At 35.5% G+C, this 27,027-nt stretch overlaps 1 protein-coding gene across 4 annotated transcripts in view; it reads right to left on the bottom strand.

The window, feature by feature from the left end:
• Positions 1-27,027, bottom strand: part of CCSER1 (coiled-coil serine rich protein 1) — a 581,898-nt gene that overhangs the window by 301,850 nt on the left and 253,021 nt on the right. For all 4 annotated transcript variants that reach the window (XM_015861337.2, XM_032444181.1, XM_015861338.2 and 1 more), the window contains exon 6: positions 24,534-24,744. In XM_015861337.2, coding sequence (XP_015716823.2) covers positions 24,534-24,744 — 211 coding nt within the window. The remainder of the gene's footprint in view (positions 1-24,533; positions 24,745-27,027) is intronic.

Here is a 27,027-nt window from a genome sequence, read left to right as displayed (position 1 = left end):
TCAGAACAGAAGAAAAAGGCAGTAATTCTTCCAGAATTGATGAAACTGCCAAATGAATGAGCATATCAGCTAGAGGCATCAGTCCTTAGGTGGAAGTTAATGAAGTCAAGATCCTGACTTAAGTATTAGACTTCATCCATAATACATGACCTTCAGTTTTCTAAGTGCCTAGGGAAAATCTGAAGGCAAAGCTGACCAAAAATTCCATCTTTTAAGATAGCTGTTTAGGAAACAAGGAATTCTTGCAGTTTTCTTCTAAGAACTAGATTTTCAAAGTTTGTTTTTTTGTTGTTTTTTTTTTTTCCTTTTTTTTTTTAATTATTATTCATCTCTCTGAAAAAGGTTTACTAGCTTCCAATTAGTACAGTAATGTTTCTTGTTACATTAGTCATTTCTAAGAGCATAATTTACATTAAAAACACTGTATTAAATAAAGAGATAGGTTCTGCTTTCAGAACCAAAACTAAAAGTCTTATTTTGTTTTTCCTTAGACCAGTGCTGAACAAAAACCAATGAAAAATCACATACAAGGCTAATTGCATGCTATTTGATAGATTGGTTCTTCCTCACTCTGGACCAATGAATCACTGCTACCATTTTGTATAGAGAAAATATTCTAGAAGGAGAAATGTAGAGCTTTCACCTCTTCCCTTCACAAACCAATTGCTTAATTGCCAGAACAGGGTTTGATTTTTACCAGCTACAAAAAGAAGTGATTGCAGGTTTAAGCATCCCTCCCTTATTGATGTGCATGAAGATGGGCACTATTCCTAAAATTTTCTCTGTTTTTTTTTGCTGACTTTACTGCCATGTGGCAAATTGCATAAAACACTTACGAGAGAATCCCCTGAATACAGTTAAGCGAACGTGGGCTGAATATCCCAACCTTAAGATGTTGTATAATGAACAAAATTATCTTCTTGGCAGGTAACCTCACATCATGGTAGACAGAAATTACCAGACTCTAGTTTTACATTTCAGCAACAAAATTCTCAACACCCTTTTAGAAGGTTTAAGTTTCTTGGAATCTAGACCACTAAGATATTTACAAAAAAAGAAAGTGCTTACAACAACATGAATATATTTGCAAATGTTGAAATACATACATAAATAGCTATCATTGTCTAATCAAATAAAGATTTTTGCTTTTCTGCATGACTAATAAGCTGCACTAATCATTTGGCACACCAAATGTTTAATTCAAAATATGCCTGTATAATCCAAACTTAAGTATGCAATAAAAATGATTGTTTCTTCAATTACAAAGTTACCTACCTAATATGGATAATTTTAATATGCACACTACTTGGGAAAGAGTGAGTATCCTTTCGTATATCAAATTTTCTAAGAACACAACTAACTTTGCACACACATGTACTGTACACTAATGTGTACATATACACAAATAGAAACACACACTTAAGCTTCAAACATGTTTTTCACACCTTTGAGATACACAACACTCAAGTCAAATACTAGTGTTACTTTGTTATATCTCAACTTACTAACATTACATGTTTCTTGGTTTTGAAACTGTATCTGATAATGTGAAATGAAGTTGGCCATCAACAGATACATAATTTCATTGCTGTGAATGTCATTCAAATATAATTCAAAGCAGATTGTTTTGGATTTTGATTCAAGCTAGTGAAGTTTAGATTATAATAGTTTATTGAAGGATCAGTTGGTATGTTACAAATAAATACCTACTTACACACAAGCATTATATTTCTAATTTGTTTATGCAGACAAATTTTAAGTTCAGTCTTCCACTGAATATTCAGCAATAGCTGTGCTAGATCTTAATCCTATATTCCTTAAAAGCAAATCAGGAAATGAAGACAAATATATATATTTTTTAATAATGTCTGATCACTACATCATATTCTTATCACTCATATATGCCACAGCAAAGAAAAAAAAAAACAAAAAAACAAACAAAAAAAAAAAAAAACCACAGTACTTCACAGTATTTCAAGCATGCCAAGGAAACTTCCTCTCTATGACACCACATGAAAAAAGAATAATTTCAAGACCTGTTTTATCAGTCTTACAAGCTTAGCTGGACTAGTCTGAAAACCCAGATTTCTAGAACTAATGCTCTTTTGGCAGGTCAGTTCAACAGAAATCAGGCATACTTCCAGAACCAGGGAAGCATCAGACAAGTCTGAGGTATTTTCCAGGCTTGACAAACAGACTGAAGCATTAAGTTCTGCAGAATACAAGACCACAAAAATCACTTATTTACATTGTATGGTAAAACAGAAAGACCTCCAAACATACCCATCATTTTATACATTTTATATGGGAGTTGCACAATATTTAAAAGTTCCTGAAATAAGTAATAAATATTTGAGAATGAAATAAGAAACATTCCAGTGCTTTTATATCTATAGAACAAAGAGCCACTCTTACCAGGAATATTAACATCATACTTTTCATTGTTTTCAAACATTAACCTCAAGTTAAACAATGGAATATGTCTTCTTTCTCGTATATATTACAATAAACAGCAAAAAGCTAAGATCAGTTTCTCCTGATCCGCTGGTGGTTTTCACAACTGACATGTAACTCCTATCAATTTCAGGTAAACAACTATCAATTCTGTGTCAATACTTCACAGGTAACTCTTAGTATGTAACACTAAGAAATAATACTAAAGTGCAGACATAACTGTGATTGCAATGTTATCATATTTTGACATCTGCAGACAGCACTCTGATTTTTTGAGAGACGGGTACATTTTCCTGCTCCAACATATTTACTTTAATTTCAGACAACTGTCTCCAAAAAAAAAAATAATTAAATAATAAAAAAAAAAAACTGACATTCCTGAACACTAAAAGAAGGAATGTACATGAAATATAAAACTCTAAATATACACTGAGATTGATAAGCACTCCTTCCATCTCTTTCTTGTATTACATAATTTCTACAGGTTGAAATTGAAACAAAATGCTAACACTATTAACATTTACAATAAAAAATTTCTCATAAGTAGACAGACATTTCATGTATGAATTTGTAAACTGAAGTTCTTGTTACAGAATAAAGTACAAAATAATCACTAGCATCACTTAGACAAACTAAATCTTAGCAAAATCCAATGAATTCCAAAAGATTTTAAAATGTATTAATATGCTACTTTAATAGAAACTATTTTAATAAAAGCTATTTTTCAGAATTGCATGGAATATACATAGAACTACAGAGTCAGTACAGGGCATTTAATTGACCACAGAAACGTTAAAGATGATGATCAAAATAACTCTGAATTCCACAGAAGAAAACTCAATATAAGCCAGAGACTCATTGCTTACAATTACCACCCTTCTCCTATCTCAAAAAGAAAGACTGGTAGTTTCCTACGTTACTGTCAAACTTATAATGCAGGAAAGTGAGAGATTAGATCAGAAATTAAAAGGAACAAATAGATAAAATTGGAAACAATTATAAATTTGTATTATTATTATTCAGAGCTACTCAAAGATTTTGCCTCTGAACAGTTTCATAGCCTGGCTTTGAATAACTGTTGTCATACAACCCAATGTCAATAGAACACACTTATTCTAATTAGCCATTGCAATCTGGATGCTGGAATAACACAAGGTAGAGAAGAACGCTGCTGCTTCTTACAAGCAGAAAGAAGGTCATCTGAGTCGGCATCATAATGCTCAGAGCTCAATCTGAAGCAGGCTTTAACTTTAGAGCTGGAGGATATTCTCAGGGTGGCTGAGCCAGGCAGAGTTTTCAGATCAACCTCCAAACTACTGCATCATTTCGAGACTGGATTTAGGAGATTAGCTTGGGCCCAATTCTCAGAATAAATGTAAATAAACTACATACACAAGTACAGCTAACTTCTTTACATTACTCAGATAATGAATCATGAGAATTCCTCAGTACATGTCAACACTGACTTCTATAAAAGTATTTTAATCAAATGACAATCATGCACAGCATTTAGCAAAATCAAGAAAGCAGAGAGACTTAGAAGACAGTGTGGAGAGGTACTTCAGGAGCCAGTAGGCAGATAATGCAATTCATGGACAGTTGCTGAGAATCTAGACCTATAATATAACTCCTAAAACTAGCAAGAAGTTGTCACTTTCTTTTGGATAGTGAATTTAAAAATCTATGAATTGTATTTCCTCTTCCAGAATCTGAAATTCAGATTCCTATTGTACGAGACAATCTTACACTGAAAAGTTTTTCTAGAATGAAAATCCTGTTATTTTAAACTTTTCTAAATGCTATTTTATGCCATACTTTCACTCAAAATATAAAACATTTTTGCTCTTTTAGTAACCTGAAATGAATACACAAGGCCACTGTTGTTCAGAAGATGAAAAGTGAAGGTATACAGAAAGAGGCAGTTTCAGGACTTCTTGACAAGCAACACTGAAACCATGATTTCATAATTTCCCCATACTGCAAATGTGTAGGCAAAGCAAAAGACATTCAAGCTATTATTATGTTATACTGAATGATAGCAAAGGGCACTCTGGCAACATGAACATAAAACACATCCTTCATTTCAGCAGACAAGCCCTATTTAGTAAAGATGTGACATCCTAGCATAGCAGTAAAAATGAATGAAAATGATACTTATTTTTCAGGATCAAGAATAAAAGATGCTATCTCAGAAACACATCATCATCTCATTTAAAATAATTTATACACATAGCATCCAGATGGAGGCTAAAAAAAAAAAAGCATTATTACCAAGGGGGTAAATTCTTCCCTAATAATTTGTATGGCATTGTAATGCTGTAACACTATGGAAAACGCAGCAACCCTAGAGCAAAGTTTCAGGCTACAATAAGTGAGGATATGCTCAAATGCAACAGCAATTCACACAGAAACAAAGGGGAAAATTCTACCTTCCTTAGAAAAGCTCAGGTAGGTAGGGATCTCCAGAAAGAGAACTATGCCTCCACTGTCAACCATTAAATGAGGTCTGAGAAAGGGTGGATTCTGGCTCCACACCTTCCAGTCACTCAGGTACATCGCATGCACCTGAGCTCCCCTGGGTTGGCTCTGCCTTCTACCAGGAGCTCAATCACTCCTTCAGGTCCTGACTTAGCATTTCTGATAAAGGTATGAATTCACTTTTCCTCACTGTTCAAATGAAAGAGAGCAGAATCTCACAAATAACATCTTAATATGTCCTGCATTGTGATTTGATGCTTTCGTACAGTGGAAAGCTAGGCTGTGGTATCTGGAATAAGGAAGGCAGCCCCAGGCTCACTCTGGATGACACAGACAGCTGGGAAACCCTTTACCTCCACAAAATGCAAGTCTTTGGCTTAAAACCACTAGCTCACTGTTAAATAAGAAAAGAGGAAAGACAAGTGCTTCAGAGATGACAGGCAAAAGATGGTAGAAGCCAATTTACTTCTTTATTAGCATAGATTTACTTTTTGTTTTTTAACTTTTGGCCTGGTTTCATCATCATAGTATCATAGTCTCGTGCGGGTTGGAAGGGACTCTTACCCAAGCTAGAAATATATAAGCTATGTTAGACATAAAATTAATTTGCTCTACAGCCAATTAAAGAGACCAAGAGGCTAACAGAGAGCTGCACACCACAAAGGTAATTGGCTTGCGGGGAATCCTGGAGGAATTTTGACTTTTCAGCTGATTTTTTATTTTTTTTTTTAACCTGAGAGTATCCTGAGAAAAACACAACTGCTAAGACAACATTGTTTCATCAGAAGGATGATGGAAAGGCTATCTATGTTTCAGCAAAGCCTTTCTTGCTGTCTGCTACAGTATTTTCCTGGAGAAGATGGCAGCTTGGATAGATGCACTCTTTGCTGGATAAAGAACTAGCTGGAGGACAGGGGCTGGCAAACAGAGTTAAATCCAGATGACAGCTGATCATGAGTGGTATTCCCCAGGGGTCGGTAGTGAGGCCCATTCTGTTTGATATCTTTATTGATGATCTGGATGAAGGGTTTGAGTGCACCCTCAGTAAGTTCACAGATCATATCATACCAAGCTGGGAGGAAGTGTCAATCTACCGGAGGGCAGGAAGTCCCTACAGAGAGATCTGGACAGGCTGGATCACTGGGCTGAGGCCAGTGGGATGAAGTTCAACAAGACCAAGTGCTGGGTCCTGCACTTTGGCCACAACAACCACAGCCATCTTGGAGAAGAGTAGCAGGAAGACTGTGTAGAAGAAACAGACCTGGAGGTATTGTTTGAGGCTTGGCTGAGCATGAGCCATTAGTTTGGCTTCAAGTTGCACTAGGGGAGATTCAGCTTGAGCATCAGAAAATACTATTTCTCCAAAAGAGTGGTGGTGCTGGAATGGGCTGCCCAGGGAAGTGGGTGAATCACCATCCCTGGAGACATTCAAGAAACATATAGATGTTGTACCAAGGGACACAGTTTAGTGGGGAAATATTGGCGGTAGGTAAACATTTGAACTGGATGATCTTGGAGGTTTTTTCCAACCTTGGTGATTCTATGAATCACCATTTACACACTATGGGATTAATAACTTTAGAGGATAAAGAGTTAATCAATGAGAACATTAAAAATATCTTGGTATCCATACATAGGAGACAATAGGAATCTGCTCAACTTTAAATCTACTATGCTTGATGTTCTTTGCCAAAAAATGTAAGAGTTCCAGACAAGAGGAATCAGCAGCATACACCAACAGTATTCTGCAGAAATGTGGATCAACATGGAGAAAACCTACTGCCTCGTGAACAGTACCATCCAATCTGAACTCCAGTAAAATCATACAATCCACTTGTATCCTACTCTCAAAAAATGAGAAGGGACATTATTTATGCCAGTGTAGTATCACAGCCCTTAGAAATGCATTGGAATCATCTTTGCTCAGCCCCCAGCTCTGTGAGTCCACCTAGGCAGCACCAGTATGGCAGTAGAGCAGCATAAATTTCAGGTTGGCAGTAAAGTCACCTCTGAACCTCTTCAAAGTCTCCAGCAGATTCTGAAGCTCATATTGTGCTTAATGGTATAGCAGCTATATTAGAAGATACTTCAAGTTCAGAACAAGCTCCACTGCATCTACACAAGATGAGGTCACTGAACTGTAGATATATCCCATTCCTCCTCCTTTCCAGTTTGATGTCTATAGTTCTTTTAGAAAGGTTTGTATCTTGTGGTGCGTGGAGAGCAGGTCTGAGGAGGCTACACCACCTACACAGAAGGGAAGATTAACTGTCAAAGAGCAGTGCTCCTTTACTTGGCATACAGAGAAACTGATAAAAACAAGTGTTAGACAAAAAATCGTGGATGTCTAACAGGAAATGATACAATGACCATCACTGGGTAACCACCAGAAACACTCCAAGCTTCACTGGAGTTTGTCACTGGGCACAGAGACATGTATTCACATATCTTATTATTCCCACACAGATGCATAATACCTTACTTCAGTTGCCTATTACATGGAAAATGTTTCTACATCGCTATCAGAGCCTCGATAAAAGGAGCATCAAATGAAAGGTTTAATTTTTCATCATAGTATGAACACTCTTATTCCCAGGGGAGTACTCTGCAAAGGCAGGTGGATTGTGAAGTCAGAAAAATGCAGCAGACCTATGCCTTGCAATGAAATCAAACAGCTCACTAAATCTAATATACACTCTAGCTGAATTTTGAGCTTGAAAAGCAACAGCCCACAACTTCAGAGATTAAACCTAGCCAAAAAGCACTGACAGTGCTGTTAGATTTACTATGTTAGTGTCACTCTTGCTTCACATGAAAAGTTTATTCTGAAAAACAGAGCCAAACTGTGTGGGCTTGATACTGGCATAAAGTCTTGTAGCTGCATTATTTTACTGCATGCTTAACAATGTTAAAAAATCAAGATTTAGTCTAGAAGATAGGGAGATTTGCACATATGCTTGATTTGTGTTTAGTTTTTTGTTTGTTTTTGTTTTTTGCTTTTAATCGTTCCTTTTTATATAGCATAAAGAAAACAATAATCTCTTCTCTTTTTCATGCAGAGAAAATAGAAAATGCCTCCATATTATTAGCTTTATAGCACCAGAAATATTTAGATTTAATATTATGACAGCATAATATTCTGTCTCTCTTACAGCACTACAAAAATTAAGAGATGGTTAGGTTGTATTTTTCTTGACCTGTTTGGTCTCTGGTTTGAAATTCTGCTGTCTAAATACAGTTGTATAAACATCCCAAAGATAGTCAAAGCGTTTAAGACAAATCTATAGGCTAGCAGATATGACATAGAACTATCAGACAGCCATATACCACTTCCAAGAACTAGAGCTAGCAGTTAGAAGAGTTTAGCATAACATATATTCAACGATATTCAACATTTGCAATAAAGCAAAAGAATCAAGCCCTTTAAGTCTTTTTTGATAAGAAAGGTTATAAGAACCTTTCTAGGAAGGTGTGACTTCCCTCATAGCCCCCTGCAGTTTAAGCAAGGTTTTGCCACTTCCACAGGTACAACAAAGAAGCTTTCATCAAAACTGAGACAACACATTAAACTATGACACTGCTGACCTTCAAGAGAAATCTTAAGAATAGCTAATCAAAAAGAATAATGGTTACTGAGGCTTATATTACATTATTCATCACATCTTTGTCTTTCTCTCTCTCTTTTTTTTTCTTTTTCTTTTTCTTTCTCTTTTTCTTTTTCTTTTTCTTTTTCTTTTTCTTTTTCTTTTTCTTTTTCTTTTTCTTTTTCTTTTTCTTTTTCTTTTTCTTTTTCTTTTNTTTTTCTTTTTCTTTTTCTTTTTCTTTTTCTTTTTCTTTTTCTTTTTCTTTTTCTTTTTCTTTTTCTTTTTCTTTTTCTTTTTCTTTTTCTTGCTGCATATGGAATTAAGAAAATAGAAAACAAAATAACATCTTACTAACATTCTCTCTTATATATAGTCATGCAGGGCCAACACTACACTGCAGAAGACAATAGAAATTCTAGATTCACAAAAGAAATCGAAGGTTCAGAACAACCAATTTGTTTGTTCAGGTTTGCATAATAACTACAGCAAGCCAAAAATTCTACCCAAAATTGTCAAAGTTGTAGTAGAAGCCATTCCTAGCATTTTTGAAAGTGCCAGTGTCACTCAATTCTATAAAATGTTATCTTTTACTTACAGAATTCAAATCAGAAAAGCTTGATGATGCACACTGCCATCCTTAACATTGTGTTTCTTAGAATTCAGTGTCTTGTCTGAATATACACAAACCATTCCACCAAAGTCATATAAGTTCATCTTGTACCTTACTAATGCTTTGAACAATTTTTCAGCTCTCATATCCTTATTTTCTTCCCCTGTACACTTTAGAAAACTGCTTCAAGATACCAATGGATATTTAAAATTTTCAGTTTCCACAGCTTATACTCCTATCCAGTACCTCTAACATTTATTTTCCCCTCACATGCACAGGGTAAATTTTCTCTCCAATCTCTCTGATAGACGAAAACTACATTTTTTTCATATTGAAAAGCAAACCCAAATATTCCCACACCTTTAGAAGATACAGCTAAAAAAAAAGAGCCTTTACTATTCTTGAACTTATTCAAAACAGAAGATGTAATTTCAACCACTTTAAAAAACAAACTAAACAACAACAACAAATACCACCACCAATAAAAAGATTATCTTCCATGTCCTAGTACAATTTTGATTTAGTATCAAAATTAAATATCCTTTCAATAATCTCTTATACTGTCTGCCAGACAGCTGTACACATTACCTATTCACTATCCTCCCTCTCCTTACTACTTTATTAATGTGAACTCAAGGTCTCCTGCCCTCTTTCATAATTTCTAATTACCTATAGGCAATATTATAAGAAATGTCCATTAGCATAAAGAATATATATATTTTTTTTTTGAAGATATGACACCTTTTAAGGCTATCAATTATTCCCTAAACTGAAAAATGATACATTTTTCCAACTTCAGGTCTTTTCTTAGAACTTTGTAAAAGTAGTATTCTAGTTAAAGAGGTTAACTTCACTACATTCTGTTTTAATTCCAATAAATTCCAATCTAATATAGAAGCTTGCCATCATGTATAATGACTTACAGAATTTTTTAAAAACATAATTTTAACCTCCTCTGTGTACAGCAACAGTGTTTAGTTTGGTCTGTAATGCTGTGAAACTTTTGGCTCTGAAATCTGCAAATATACATCTATGTACCAGAAAATGTCTGTGCGAGCATCAGGCAGGATTTGAAAGGCTTGTCATTTGAAAATATATGTGAGACAACTGTCATTCATAAATGCTAGCCCTTCTTGAAGAAAGAACTCTTAGTTGCCTGTTCCAGATCATGTATTCTTTAAAGGTAAACCTGTATGAGGCAAATCTCAGATTATCATTCTCAGAGGTACTACAACATGTCACAAGTATATTTACAGTACACTTTTAAAGGTACATTTGAAAAAAATTAGACCTTCTAGGTGTTTTCAAGTGACTTGCAGGCTACTAAATATTGCCTACATTGAAAATAAAGGCAGGTTGTACACAGAAGCCTAAGAAGGAGGTCAAGTTTTGCGGGTGTACTCTCAGCAATGCAGGAAAATAAATTACTTCCTCATACAACCTTACTTGTCCCATCCAAAAATTGTTCTGGTCTAATGACTCCCTTGGTGGCTGCCCAGTAAATTCTCCTTCCTGCCAAAGACACACTGAAACCATATATCAAGAGATTTAGTTATACTGACTTGCAGTCAGAGCAGCAGAAAAAGCACAAGATAGGAAATGAGATTCTCATTTTGAAGAACTGTTGTAGTTTCCTTAAGAAACTACAGAAGAAGAAGAGCAGCAAGTCAGGAAATGAGGCATCATTTCTTCAATGGGCTTCCTCAAAGAGGAGCAGTTAGCAGTTGCCGCTTATGTTTACATGTGCTGAAGGACTGACACTATCCCAACAGATCTTCCAAAGACTACACATAGAGTAAAATTTATTTTATACGAGAGAATGAGAAAGCATCAGATGAAAATCTCCTGGGTTTCTATCATCTTTTTCAGAGCCAGGTAACAGACTCCAGGTAACATTTGTTACAATTTTTGAAAGAGAAAGAAGCAGTAGCTCAGAGGATGAAATCATAAAGCACTTGCCATCCTCTATATCATTTCTAAAACAGCTTGTGCTCTCTTAAGGCATTTAGCATCAGATATAGCTTAGTCATTAAAAAGGTAAACCTATCTAAAATTTAATTTACAGACACTTCTTGGAAGCTTTACACACAGCTTGTTCAACTCCCACACACAAATGTATTTCACTAACAGAATCTATTTGCATCAAGAAACCAGCTCAGAAGTGATCTCAAGTAATCACCAAAACCTTCATTTCTCTGCTTTTTCTTCCTCCCTTCTAAACCTCTTTTTGTTTTTCCCTCTCAGTTCTATTCCTTCTTCTAATTAGCATGAGATTAATCCACCCTACTGAAAAAGTAATAGTACAAGAAGACAAATAAACAACTGCTAATTTTTCAGGTAAAGGTTAAATTTATGAAGGTTGGGCACAGAAATGTTTTAACCTGAAGTTATAAATTAAGTGGTAGAAGTGCCGCTCTGCTACACAGGAGGCTCGAATCCTGGGGGTTTGACTCGATGTTCTCTAAGGTCCCTTCCAACTCGCATAAGACTGTGATAGTGATATACATCCTTAATGATTGATCTAATTTTGTCTTTCAAAAATCAGCTGAAGATGAAAACGCACAAGAAAAAAAGCATTATATGGCATTACCATATTTTCTTATGAGGTCTTTTGAATCATATAAAATACTGCAGATCCTGTAGAGTATTCTAATAATTTTGGAGGACAGACTAAAAACCTTTAACAAAGAATTATCATTCTACACTAAGTCCCATAATATTTATTAAATAGGAGATGAAAAGACTTTTGGAGTCTACTCTCAATTGTATCTAACGTGATTAATGGAAAGATTTGAATTGACCTTTTGTGCATCAGATAGTTACTGGAAAAGAAATGGACATAACAAAATGTGATAAGTACATGCAGAGGTCAGTGATAGCGGCAGAAATTTAAGACAAATTAATTTATTCTATGTGGAGGTGAAATAAAAGGAAAACATTGGTATCATGCCAAGTTCACAAAAAATAAATAAATAATAATAATAATAAAAAGAAGAAGGAATGTTTAAAGAGCTGATGAAGAGCCTCATCCATATTTCTGAATGCAGATTTAATGTACCCTTTGTCCAAACTGGTATCTGGATTAAAAGGGCACACTGGAAGTACAGGTAAGAGCTATCATGAATTTAATTTTTGAACACAACCAACTTCAGTTATTGATATGGCTTGAGGAAGTCTAAAGACATCATTAAAGCATACAGAAAATAATTATTCCAGTTAAGGTAAAGATTATTTTTTGTATCCAGAAATAGCTTGAATTGACTTGTATTGTACCACTTATATGCTATAATTATTCAAAGATAGTTGCAGCGATGACAAAACTTTTTAATTTTCACAGCCATGTATCTTTTCATAGACAATTGAAACAGGTAGAATAATATATCACAAGATATACATATATAAAGGAAAATAAATCAAAATTTTAAAAATAGAACTAATGACTGCACTATTCATTGTTAGCATGCAAAGAATGCAGCTGCAAATGAACCACCTCTCAGCACCATACAGACACAGGAGCATCTCTGCTTTCAACTCTCCATGCATTTGATGTAGATGTAAGAATGGGGTGAGAGGTTTCCTCAGTGCAAGTGCATACTGTGCCTCGCCTTACTTATTTTATGTCATGGTCCAGCTTTCATGATTCATCCAGCTGAGCTCTACAGGCCCTACTAGGTGGTCGTTGCACAAGGTCTCCATGCAGTTCATTAAGTCTCACTATTTCACTACAAGCATCCCGCTAACATAAAATAAATACTGTATATTACATAAATGCTTTACTTCTTCTCCACTTCTAATTTTTTTTTTTTCTTCAAACACCGTTGAGTCAACTTGTTACCTCAGTGGTGACAAAGAAGAGCTTGAATTAAACCATGGGCCAAAGCATACTTACAGAATTTCCACTGTACACTTTCTCCTGCGCTATGCACTTCATTTTCCAATCATTTTAGGTACCATTCAGCTAATCTGACAAGAAGACCATAGCAAAATTCCCAGGTGTCACAACAGCTTATTACAACCATAGTTGAGACCATTATTATAAAACTCCTGCTAATCTGCATAAACGCAGATTTTCAAGGCAGTCTATGTAACTGTTTTCTTTGCTTTTAGGTTTTCTGGTTGTTTTTCCTAAGTGTCTTGGCACACACAGGACAAGGCATAGGGCAGACAAACTGCAGTGCTTCCAAGCACTGCAGATCTTGGTTACTCAGTCAGTGGCTTGAGAAAGACTTGCATATTAATTGCAAATGTGAAGACAAAATGGATCAATTAAATGTTACACTTTTCAGACCTTGGTACATTTAGACACATCTCATTGAAACCCAATATTTTACAGGGATAATTTGAGAATTTCATTAGTCAATAAACAAATACTTAAAATTTTTGCTCCTGGAACCTGGGACCCTCACTCTATCTCAGGTCTTTGCATTTTTGCTTCCTGTTGTGATTGAAGTTTTCACATTCTTACACCGAAATGTAGCATTAAGGAGAAAAAAAATAGTTCTCAATATGTGAAAATGATTGAAGTGTTAACACTGACAGTAAGCAGGGTAGTAGACAAGAGGTTCAGAATTGCTGTGTGTAAAGAAAAACAACAACAAAAAGACTTTAAAAAAGCTAAAAAGCCCAGTTAGTAGACATTATTAATTTCTTATTACACAAAAAAACAAAAACAAACAAACAACAACAAAAAAACCAACAAACCTCTTGCAAAAAATGCATACTGAAAACACAGCAAGATCTGCAAGACAGATGACAAGAAGATCCAGAAACAAGGAATAAAGCATATTTGTTCTTTGAAACAAGGGCAAAGCTGTTAATCTTAGTGAAATAGGATTCTTGCAGTGCTGGCAAAGTTACTGTCAGGATAAATTACTTGCTTCAGCAAACAGCAAATACAGAAACAGGCCTGTCAGGGTGCCAGACTAGCTCAAACAACTGCCTTTCCAGAGAAGTAGCATTCTATTGCACACATTCAGTTCTTAATTCACTGATTTTCTCCTGTTCCTATTTTGTGTCTTTGCTTCTTTTGCACAACCATATGTTAAAGCACAGCAAGAACTTGAAATTTTATATTAAAAGCAAGATGGATGCAATGAAGGTTTTTTTTAGGTGAACCTTGCACAAAATGCCTTCCTGAATGACACGCGTGAATAAAGCTATTAATCACTGTTGGTACTGCATTTCCCCAGAAGCAGATATGAGTGGAAAATACATTTATGACTATGAAGATTTTGATTGTCCTGAAACCCTGAAACAGCTCTGTAAGAATACTTATTTTCAGTTGTCAGTATTTCAAAAAGGTTCATTTCTGTCTTTGTTCTATAGAAAATGGAATGAAACTCTAAATTGTTACCATGGTGAAAGAAAAGCTACATGAGATAAAAGATAAAATTCATCATTCAACTAATATGCTCCTGAACATTCGCTACACATCTATTTATATACTGGTCTTGTTAAAAGAAAAAATGAGAACAATGCATTTATTTCAACACCGAGCTAAATCCATAAGAAAGTTTAAATCAAGTGATGAGCAGTGTTAAAAGACATTTTGCATGGGTGGCAAGTAATAGAAACCTGGTTCTCTTTTTCCACAGAAGCATTCTGTAGAAGTGACCTAAGAGGTGTTTTCCTCATAGAAATGACTTGACCAATATAAGCAGGAGAAAAAGAGCCATATGCGAAAGAAAAGTCCTAGAACGCAGGTGATCCTTGGTCGGACATTCATTCTAGTTATATCTCAATCCTGCCTAAAGGGGGTACGAGAAGTCATTTTCAAAGGAAAGTTTTCAACTTAATTTACGAAATAATAACAACCCTAAGCATAAGATAACTTTGAATGTTTCACCAGTGAGCATTCAATCTCACAGATGACTGTTTCTGTAAGGCAGACTTACAGTGAATGCGAAAACTAAGGAAAAAGAAAGATGAAAAGATTATCTTTCCAAGAAGGCACCAAGTATGGTGAAGCAGACACCTCTGCTACTTCACATCTAGACAAGGCTCTGACCACAGGCAGATAATTGTATTTATAAGACTAAAACATACAAAGGAGAGAAACAGACTGTTGGCAATATGCACTTCCTCTTTCCATACACTATGTGTTTATAAGAAACACAAACCTAGGTGGACAATTACAAAAACATCCCTGACATGTGATTTCTAAACCCTCTTCCTATAAATGTTTCTGTCACTGAGAATCGTGTCACCTTTTACCTTCACGAAATGAAGTCAAGCAGCCAGAGTGCACTATTACCATGATCAAAATCATTAATATATGTAAGCATGGTAGACTAACAATTTTTATGTATTGCCTTTATTCCTCTACGAAAATGATAAGCACTGCTATGATAACCTGGGCTAAAAAATAAAGGTATGCTCTGTATGAAGAAAATGTTAGATAAATCTGCAGCACAGAACAATGCCAAGATCCATGCTGTGAACCGTGAGAAGTTCTCATGAAATTACACTAGGGCTTGTTTTATAAACTTTGGCTTATCAAGATTAAGGGATAATTAATGTGGAGATTAAAATTAAATTCTTCCAAGACATCTATAAGCTACAAACATAAATATTTACATGAGTAGCTACACATGCACTGTTGGCATTCTGTTCCCTAAAAACAAGGCCTACTTTTTCCTCTATCGCATTTCTTTTTTTTTTCTACATCCGTCTATGGCAGCAGTTGCTCAATGCCAGTTTTACTTTGTCCATATAACCAGTTGTTTTATCATAACAGGAAGCCTCTGAAACTTACTGTGAGGAAGAAAAAGTCTTAGAGAAACTGCAGAAGTTGACAGTTTCAACTTGGAAAATCTTTTTGGTTTGGACCTACTGGACTTCAGCTTAATGGCACCATCAGTAAGTCTCACAATAAATGCCTCTTTGGAAAAGCTGTTTGACAAATTGTTATTTTCATATCAACTCAATCTATTTTTCATTTTCATTTTACTTTTTATTACAACCTCAGTAAATTTGTAGGAAATGACATTATTGTGCATCTTGGGTACAAATGAGTAATTCATTGGAAACCTTGTTAGATCTGTAAGCATTGTTTTCTTACTGGAAACTCTAAAACCTGTACTAAAAGTGCTATTTACCCAAAAATAACTCACAAGCTCTTTCAAATGACTGAATATAATCAGTTTATTCTACACACATTCTGAATTGCTTTTATTGCCTGCTCATTATCTAGCAATGCACATTTCAGTATTTGCAGATGTATCAGAAAATATAACTGGTGTGATCAGCTACATTGCTAAGAATGGTCAGATGGGATTTAGCTGACTGACCTACAGCAACTGATCAAACTCAAGTACTTAGAGGGAAAACAACGCTTTTTTACAAGCTTTATAACCTTCTGACCTTCATCCACAAGTTCATCACAAACTGCACAGAATTGCTGATGTTGTGCAATTAAGTATTTATGGGGTTGGTATTTCTCATGCTTCTCCATAAGGTGCTGTTAAGTCTTGGTAGTTGAGGATGGTGGTACAGTGCACTATGCAAATTAATGCTTACCTAAAGCGCATCACAGTGTCATGAAAATGCTTCATCTGGGGAACCACAGGAGATATTCAATGTCAAAATCCAAGAAAGAAGCTATTCACTTGCCTGCTAAATACATAGATTAAACATGTGCACCAATATCATCTGTGCATGTGAGAAAACAAGAAGCTTTATTGTGAATCTTCTTTCTGGCTTCAATAAGCCTGCATGGCATAGACAAAACTAGTCTACAAAAATTAAGCCACTAGATAAGCAGTGGAACAAACAGAACATAAAGTGGAAAGACCAATTTTCAATACTAAATAACTAAAAAGTGCATTTATTTGAAATTCACCCCAAACGTGGCTCAAAAACACGCTGAATGTGGCCTGCAAAAAAAATTCATAATGAGTGTGAAAATGAATTGGTCACCAAGTTGGGTCAGTTCAGAGTATCACAGAGCCAAGACTAGTGTGACCCCATAGGGCTCCAGAGCTGCATGCCACTCTCTGCCTGCAAACTTACATTCATTAGTTTGTCAGCAAATGAACATGGTCAGGAGTAAAGTACATACAGGCATATGGAACATTCATCTCAACCTTTCAACTCTCTCCCACAATTGCTCAGCCTCTATCACAAGGATTCCTAAATGAATCATGCCCTGATTTGCTCAGTAAATGGTTTTCCCATTCCCTTCAGACAGTGGTTAACAATTTCAAGGAATTTTCTACTTTGCACACACTGAAATCAGCTTTACTTGCACTGAAATAGTATGCTGATACTCCAGCATTTTTTATTATTACTTGAACTAAAATTATTTGGCTAAGAAACACTACAGGATTAGGACTGGATTTACAATATTATCACCTATTTCAGAGTACTATCTTTGTTAGATTCAGCAGACATGTCAATGTTGGAGACACTATTTGCCCCCTATTACTTGCCTTAAAAATAATGGCAGAAAAAAATAAAAAAATAAAATCTGTACTTGTTTACTTGTATTTTCACATAATCACAGAACTGCAGGAGTTGGAAGGAACCTCAAGAGATCGTGGAGTTCAACCCCCTAGCTAAAGCAGGTACCTAACAAAATACTTTAATAATGTCTAGCAAAATAACAAATAACAAATAGTGGCTACGTTTGTTAATATTAAATAACTTTTAGTGAATTATCTTAAAATTAAGCATCTTTTCTGCCAAAGAGAACACCCAGTTATATCCATTGACTTCCAATATCAGCAGCTACCCTGAGTGTTGTATTAGGCGAAATCGGACCCTCGGGATGTAACGTGATAGGCCCTCCCCTGCTGGGTCATGCATATGTAAAAAAGATAAGGATGAAACTGGATACCTATGTAAGGGACCCTCACATTCCAATAAATGCCATTTTACCACTCACCATAATGGTGTAACAAACAGCTGTGACTTGGTCGGGGCCGTTGATACACATTCACAAAGGGACTTGACTTTCCAGGTTACCAAATCGAGGTAACACCTGAGATAAGGTACCAGAACGCACAGAGCAATCAGCTGAACAAGGGTATGTCAGTGGATACTTGCAAGTTAAAAAGTCATTTAATACCATAAAGTTAAATCCTCTCACTTTATCTAGTACATTTTTATCATTCGTTATTTAAATATATGGGTATATGCAATGTCAACAAACCATGAAATGAAGGAATTAATATTTTCCAGCATTAATTACTTGATAAAAGGGACTGTGTTAAGTGCAGTTGTTGAATACATCAGTAATGCTACACTGGTTAATTACAGACTTATTTAAAGGAAGAAAATCCACAGTATTTTATAGTTTATTGCACTTGCAATTGCTTCCAAAGTGGCTAACAAACAATATCAGTAAATGAAGTACATTTCATAGTGCTCTGCAGAAAATGCTTTCAATATCCTTAAAAAAACACCGTCCAAGGCCTATTCTATATTTCCTGGTAATCAGACTGCGAAGTATTGCAAACAACTCTCAGCTATCTTTTACTGTTTTCCATTAGTAGACTGCAAGTGCAGTATTAAAAAGGACTCTATAATTATGCTTATCTCACTGATGAGGTGAAAGATGCATGGGGAGAAGTAATGTAGCCAGTGATATCTGACAGGCTAATTGCAGACTGAATTGTTTGACTTTGTCCCCCAAATCTCAGGCAAGTGTCATAGCCTTTTTCACATTAATTCTGACATAATTTTCCAAAGTTCTAATTTTTCAAACACAATCCAAAAACACTGTATTGGACACATTACATTTTAATGATAGCCACAGACTGCTGCAATTTCCCTCAGTAAAATAAATGATTAATTAGTAAAACACAGAATGCAATATATGTCCAGAGTGACTTATTCCTGCTCCTAATAGGAGCAATTAGCTTCAATTTCTAAAGCTCTATGGCCTGCATAGTGTTTTGCAGAGCAGTGAAAGAAGCCTGGCACAGCACTGAATAATTTATATTCAAAATTACACAAAAACATTGACAAAGTGTCTTAATTTTCAAGATTAGTAGCCAATACGGTCAGTTTTGATACCCTCGTAAAAATATACAGAAGTATAATTATATGTTGAAATTCTATTTATATCATAAAGCATATAGGTAACACATGATGTGTAGAAACAAGCCTAAATGTTGGCAAGTTTTCTTGAAGCTGGGACATTCCGTTTCAGCCCAAATTATTCAATGCACTCAACATCTAAACTTTGAACAGCAACTCATCACCACTGACTGAACTGATTCTCTCCCAAAACAGTCAGGTTTTTTCCACCAGGCTAATTTCAGCATAAAGACCCTCTTTTGCCAGGCACAAAACTGCAAATAGTTTTCCGCACGTGTCTCTGCTGGAAATGTTCTGCCAATGATTTCAAGAAAGGCCAAGCCATAAATGTCCCCTCAATTAGCCACCCTTTGATATTCTCTCTGTTAGTTATTGCTCAAACCATTAAAAGGTCACAGATGGAAATACTCCAGGTTTCACTTGACATAAAAAACAATATATACGATGGCTGCTCCTAAAGTAATGCATCCTATTTTATTTTATTTTTTTTTTATTATGGCCCATGACATCAGAGGTGAGTGTTGTTGGTATGGCAATAGAGGTTGAACATTCCTACCAATATTCCATTATGTCTTGTAGTCATGTGACAGATGGCAGCAGAGGAGCAGTCTGACAAAATGCTGCCTGACCTGGAAGTGCATATGAAGAAAAGGTGTGGAATTTAATTCCTCCATGCAGAAAAAAATTGCTCGCACCAACATTCATTGATGCTTGCAGAACATTTATGGAGACCAAGCAGTGGATGTGAATACAGTGACGTGATAGGTGGTACATTTGAGCAGTGAGTCTCCTCCACTGATACAGATTGTTATGAATACGGCACACAGATTCTTGTTAGCTGCTTGCACAAATGCATAGCTAATGGTAGCAACCGTTGAAAAGTAGTGCTCTGTATCTGAGAATTTGCTCTATCAAATAGTGTTATAGTACTCTTTGTATCTTTTGTAGTGTCCATGCAAATAAATAGGAAGTATTGCTTTCAGAGCATCCTATGTAGTCTGGGAAAGTTACTTGGTATACATAATTACATATTTATTAGTGTTAGTAGCAATAACTAACAAACAATCTACAGTTTTATTTTAAGATGCTCACTGATGGTATGCAAAAAATGCACACTAAAATGTAATAAAAGATATCACAGTATCACAGTCACGTGCAGGTTGGAAGGGACCTTAGAGATCATCGAGTCCAACCCCCGGGATTCAAGCCTCCTGTGTAGCAGAGTGGCACTTCTACCACTTGCGCCATAGGGGGGATTCGAACCCTGACCTCTGGTGTTGCAAAGTGGTGTTCTTTACCACTGCGCCACCGGAGGCACCCAGCCTTTATTTAGAAAATAAATACAGCATATGGAAGAGGAAAGGAAATATCTTCTTCTGAATCAGAAGCCAGTTCAGAGTAAAGAAGCCCATCTGAAATTAAAGAATCCATTCCTAAGGGAAGGACAAACCTACCAATTTTTATTTTTGAATGCATGGAATTATTACTGAATAGAAGTCAGCACCAGGTAGACACCATGAGGACAACACTAACAAAAAGCAAACAAAAGACAAACTAACAAGTGAACAAAAAATAGTTCAATAGACCGAAATGGAAAGAAAAGGAAGACCAAGAAATATCTGCAAATCACAGACGGGTTGCATGACAGGCTATATTGTCTTAAATTAGGAAATGACTTTTATCAAGCTGTGTTGCTAATTCTGCTAATGCTTTTTCAAAATACTTCTGTAACTTTGCAGGTCACAGGTCTTGGCTAGCCCACTTATTACAGAATTCCTTATCAGGAATAGAACATCCACAATAAAGCTACTGAATGGATTCAGAAATACTTTCTTGATTCACTTCTGCTGCATTACTGAGTTTCCTTGTGTCCTGCTTTTCCAGTCTATCTTCAGCGTTGTTCAGTAAAGTTCTCAAAACATTTATGAGACTTACATAGCCAAAGATACAGAGAATTACAATTTGACATTTTCAAGGCTTCTGCACTGAAAGTGAATCTGTAATTAATTCTTCTAATCGAACAATCATTCATTAGTCTTTTACTAAATACATTACCCTAATAACATTCTCAATCTTGCAAGTTACTGCCATGTCATCAATTTCCCTTCTCATAATAAGACTAATAACAAGCTAAACTCACAGCTTTGTAAATCTGCAACACAGTACAGCATATATTGCACTCAGCTTTTCAATATCGACTGCTCAATTACAAACAACTGCAACAACAAAATAATTATATATTTTTTAAAATAGTACTACATTTTGGCAGATCATAATTAAGTTAGTAGTCAGAAACAGTTGTTCAATAAAGAGGTACACACTTCTGTAATTTGTTCTTCCCTAGAAAACACCAGCTATAAGAGAGAAAAACTACAGCTTTTATCTTCTGATAAATTGTACCATTTTTCAAATATAGACTGTATTATTTTATATTTTTAAAAGTAAATGAAAACATTTGATCTATTATTAATTCTAAAAATAATTATTTTTTACTATTACAGGAAAAAAATGTTTCACTCCTACGCTGTATAAACCTGCCAAACACTACATTCGCCTAAGACTAAAAATAGATGAGAATAGAGGAACAAATATTTCTTTTCTGTGTTTTAATTCCATACTGCACTGAGTTTGATTTATAATATTAGTTGGGGCAAAAGTGCTTTTTGGAAAAAGAGATTACATCTAGTTAGAATGGAAGTAAGATGCCTTCTCCATGGAAACTGCTTGCCACATATGCTCAGCTGAATTATTTGTCAGATTCTTCCTTCAGATGTTTCAATTTGATGGAATTATATTTTCCTAGAATCTCCCACTAATAATTTAAAAGTGACATAAATATATAAATGCCTGTATTTCTGAAGATAATAAAGTTGTGTCGCTCCAATACCAATTTCTTTATAACTTTCAAAATCATCTCTTCTTTAGTTGCTGACACTGTTCAAACCAGGCTACCTGTATTCCTTTAAATCATACTCAATTTCTGTCTCATTTCCTAAAACTTTAGAGTGTTTATAACATTTTCTGCGAACATTTTATTGTTACTCTTCTCCTACAGTTTTACCGAGAGTGATGCCCATTGTATAGTGAACAGGTTTGCCAAATCGTTTACAGAGATATGAAATCTAAGAAATTATGCTATTTTGCAGCATTCTCCATATCATTTCTGCCATTACTTCACTATACAGCTATCTCTGCTACTGTCAGAAATCACTCATTTATTTATTTATTTTAAAGCAAGAAGAAAAACAACCAAGATACTAATAACAACTCAAGGCAGCAAACTGAGTTTGATCGATTAATTCTTTCTAACCAACTCAGATTTCGCTCCAGCTGTGTACCAGAACAATTGGTACTACTAGTAAGATATTCTACCTCAAAATCATTATTCAGCATCTCAAAAGTGCTGAAAAAATAGGGAGATAAATTACAGCACATACTTATTATAAATGCACAGCATATACACAATATCCTAGCAAAAGGCTGTTTTGATTTCATAAGGAAGACAAGACAAAAAGAAAGGGAGAAAGACAGGATTATGTTTTGCATTGTATTATAGTCAGATGGGAAGACAGAAATTATATGGCAGAAAGGAAGAAGTGAGAGATCCAGTGAATAAGAAGAAAAAATAAAATCAGTATGAATTACATAGGAAGGAGTCAGTAACTCAGGTATATAAAATACTTTGAGTTCCTTTTGTGCAAATCATGTGATGAATGCTTTTAAATAAGAAGTTTGAGAAAGTACAACATACTGTCATGCAGAAAATCCCAGGAGAGTCATACACAAGTGTAATGGAACTAGTTAGTCAAAAGTAAAACGGTTATCCTTATCCTTAAGGAATAAATGACTTTAAGCAAAACATAATTAATAGTCACACAATATGCTACCAATGCAACCAGATGAAGTACAAATGATATGTCTTGTAATATTACAATCCTTAATATTTATTTGCAATTTTAATGTGGTTACAAACCCTGCTCAGTGGACAGGAACACTTAAATCCACTCCATATCCCTACATTCTATGAGCAAGAACTGAGTGAGAATTAATTATTTCAATTCTGTATTCAGCAAAAGAGAAATCCACTGAGAAGCTCAATAGCATAAAGTTCCTTGTGAGCTGGAGGAAAGTGAATGGCATAGGTCTCAGCACATAGTAGAAACTTGCCATTTAGGAGAGCTAATGGACAACTACTATAGCAAAACTGCTGATAAAATTCTTCAGACAGTGGAACAATGGAACAATTGGCCGATCTTAGAAATGATTAGGAAGTGAAGGGGGGGGGGAGAAAAAAAAAAAGGAAAAGAAAAAAAAAAGAACTTATTAAAGCTTTATTTAAGTGTCTCAGACAAATGTCAGTTCCTCATGTGATCAGTAGAAATTCTGAATATATCCTAAGTAACAAGCTTGCAATGATGTAGTTGAATATTGGCATGGTTGCCCCAAGAAGCTGTAGAAGTTCCATTAAGGTACCCCATTTGTACTGAAGAGTAAAATGGGCAAGGCTCTGAGCAACATATTTTAAGGCAGCCCCGCGCTGAGCAGCGGGTTTGCATCTTCCTAGAATCCTCTGCACCTAAGTTACCCTGCAAAGTCTATGAATGATACAAATAAAATTAAAAACAAACATTTTTGTAGCTATCAAAGAACAAGCATGCTCTACTGCACTAACATCAAGATGAAAACTTGTCATAAACTGATCTGAGTCAAATTTGCACAGTTGAAAAAAAAAAGGGGGGAAAAAAAAAAAGAAAAAAGAACAAACACAAAAATGATTTGATTTATTCTAAAAACAATGCAAAAGGTGATTTTCAAAGCAACACTAGCAGTCTAAATGAGAAGCAGAAGTATGTAGCAGAACAGAACAAGTCAACACTCTCAAAATTAATATAAGAACTATGAAATCTGATTTCATCTGCCATTTATAAGGCCAAGAGAGTAACCTTTAGCTTTAGTACTTCCACTTAGAACAATTTTCCTTTTTCATCTCTTCTCCGAATAAACTGCATGTGACTCCATACTGAATAACAAATGCAGTAAAAAAAAACTGTAGAGCCCCAGAATAAGAGAGGAAGACAATACAATTTGTTTTGATCTAAATCAATCCACCACCTTTCAGGTGAAAGCTCAAGAACAGCTTTATACTCTGCACACCAAGATGGCAGTATCTGTTTGTCTTGTTCTGCTATTGTATAAACTTTCTGACTTTAACCACGCTGGGGCAGAGCTATTTATATTTCTGCATCAATTCCATATATTCAAAACATATTATGAGACATCGAGTTCACAAACTCTTCTGACCTTCTTTGGCTGCTTAGCTCATTAATGCAGAAAGCTATTAATTTAACAAATGAGTGAGCAATTACCTCCTGAAGAACCCTCTTCATTTTCAGTAGCAGTGTCTTTACAGCTGTGCAATCTTGCAGCATCAGTCTGAAGGGCAAAGATTCAATGCCTCCGCCTTCTTCCAGACCAGTAAAAGGCCACTCCACGGATGGGCTGCCAGCCAGCTGGCTAATACGGGGATACCTGGCTTCTCCTTGTTCTACCTCTTTTGACAGTTTCAGAGACAGGTTCCTTAAAAGAGAAAACAGAAAGATTAACACTGAAATGAGAATGAAAATAAAGAACACAACAAATGTTATCCTTTAACAGAAGTAATGTTAAAAGACACATTACACATTCACTTTTTGAGCCTGCTAGCATGAATGGCCCTTTATATATACACAAGACCATATGGTGTTAGCAATGAAATATGCATTTAGAAATTCACTATTTTCTACAGGAATTAGGACAATGCTATCCCAAGCTCTTCAGAAGAAAGACGTTTTGAAACAAAATATCCTATGGGCAAGGCTGCTGTGACTATTTTCTTTCAGTTGTGCTGAAAAATGATAATCGTATGCACTTTGAAAAGCTAAATCACGTTCTTCCATATGCTTTGACTTAGAAACTCAGACAGAAAGGAAAATCACTAAAAAAAAATACTCTCTTCTAGGCTGGCCCAGTGACATAAGACAAACATAACCTTCTGTAAACTGGAATTTGAAATTTAATTCATTTTACTCTCTCTTAAGTTTAGTTACCATTGAAGCTATATAAGCAGAACACAAAACAAAACAGCATTAAGCTGTAGTTGAGAATCCACGAAAGGCAACAGAAAAATTTTGAAAGATTTAGAAGTAAAGGAATACCATTTTGCTTTTTACACCTGAAATCCTGTTTTGCATACATGTTATCTTCCTTTAATATCAGAGCATGTGTCAGACTTCGCTATGCTGGAGATTGTCTAGCAGATCAACAAGACCAACAAGGTAGTGTAGCACACAAGTTATGAGAAAAGGCTGAAATGCTGCCCAGTTTTCCAAAGCGAAAGAAAAGGGAATCTCACTGGACAAAGCAGTACCCACAGTGAGAAGGTTCAGATATGATGGGACCAGACAATCCTTGGGGCTGCACAGTAACAGGATGAAAAAGAAATGATGGAAGCCAGAATACAGGAAATCAATTAGGGATCATGTTATTTATTTACTCACTTATTGCCATGAGGGCTGCCAAACACAAGAACAGGGAACCTGAGAATGTATGGAACCTCCATCCTTAACCATATTCATAATGATAGGACACGAGCCCTCAATAAGCTGCTCCAATCGGACCTGCTTTGAGCTGAGGCATGGACCAGAAACCTGCAGAGGTTCCCTGCCACCTCTATGATCCAAAGGCCACAGATTCAATCAGCCAAACCCAGCCAGAATTAGCCAAAAGTTTAACAGTGCAGTGCCAAAAAATTTAAAGAGATTACTTGACGTTTTAATAGAACAGAATGGCAATCAAAATGGTCATGAAAGTAAACACAGCCTCGATGTTGCACCTATTTTATTTTTGAGCCGTAGGAAAAAGGACAAATCTCAATGGGGAATGAATCTGAGAAAGTTGTTACACTGTGCAATGGAGTTTTATTAATAACTAGTAAGTTACAGAAAGGTTATAACTGTAATGTACAATGCCTGTATATATACTAATTTCACTATAATTAAATATATTAGCATATGTAAGGACAATTATTATTATTCACTTTTTAGCAGTCTGTGGGGAGAGGACAAGGGGAAATGGCCATAAACTTGAGCATAGGAATTCCCGCACCAATATGTGAAGGGAACTCTTCACAGTAAGGGTGACAGAGCACTGGAACAGGCTGCCCAGGGAGGTTGTGGATTCTCCTTCTCTGGAGATACTCAAGACCCACCTGGACAGCTAAGTTTTTAGCCTGCTGTAGGGGGCCTGCTTTGCACGGGGGCTGGACTTCATGACCTCTAGAAATCCCTTCCAGCCCTTCAAATTCTGTGATTCTGTGATCATACATTTATTGTATACTTCCAATTTTCTCCTCCATTGGAATTTTCATGTTACAAAACTGATTCTGAATCTTAAGTGCTGGCATCCTCTGGAAGAACAAGGACATTTTTCTAAGTGCAGTATTCTTTCAAGTTAACTTTGGTTTCATTATAACCACACACAAAAAAGGATTAACATGATTTATTATAACAAACAATTTCTAGTGCCATGCCAACAAATGGAAATATATATATATATCTTCTGGAATTATTTTTATAGATTTTTAATATATATTTTGCGTGCTGTGTAATGTACATTAGGGACTGACTGTCAAGAAACTGACCAAAAAAAGGACATAGACAGATTGCCCTTATGGCCAATGGAAATAATTTTTTCTAATGTAGGGTTTTCAACACTCTGACACAAGAATTAAATTACAGCATTTTAATTTTTAAAATATATTTAAACAACTTTCTGAATTGAATAGTTTGTGTCTTTTAAAATAATAATCTGAAGCAGATGGTA

Source organism: Coturnix japonica, chromosome 4 (assembly GCF_001577835.2).
Source record: "Coturnix japonica isolate 7356 chromosome 4, Coturnix japonica 2.1, whole genome shotgun sequence".
NCBI classification, from domain to species: domain Eukaryota; kingdom Metazoa; phylum Chordata; class Aves; order Galliformes; family Phasianidae; genus Coturnix; species Coturnix japonica.
Note: the sequence above shows the minus strand (reverse complement) of the source record. Positions and strands in the feature narration are given on the sequence as shown.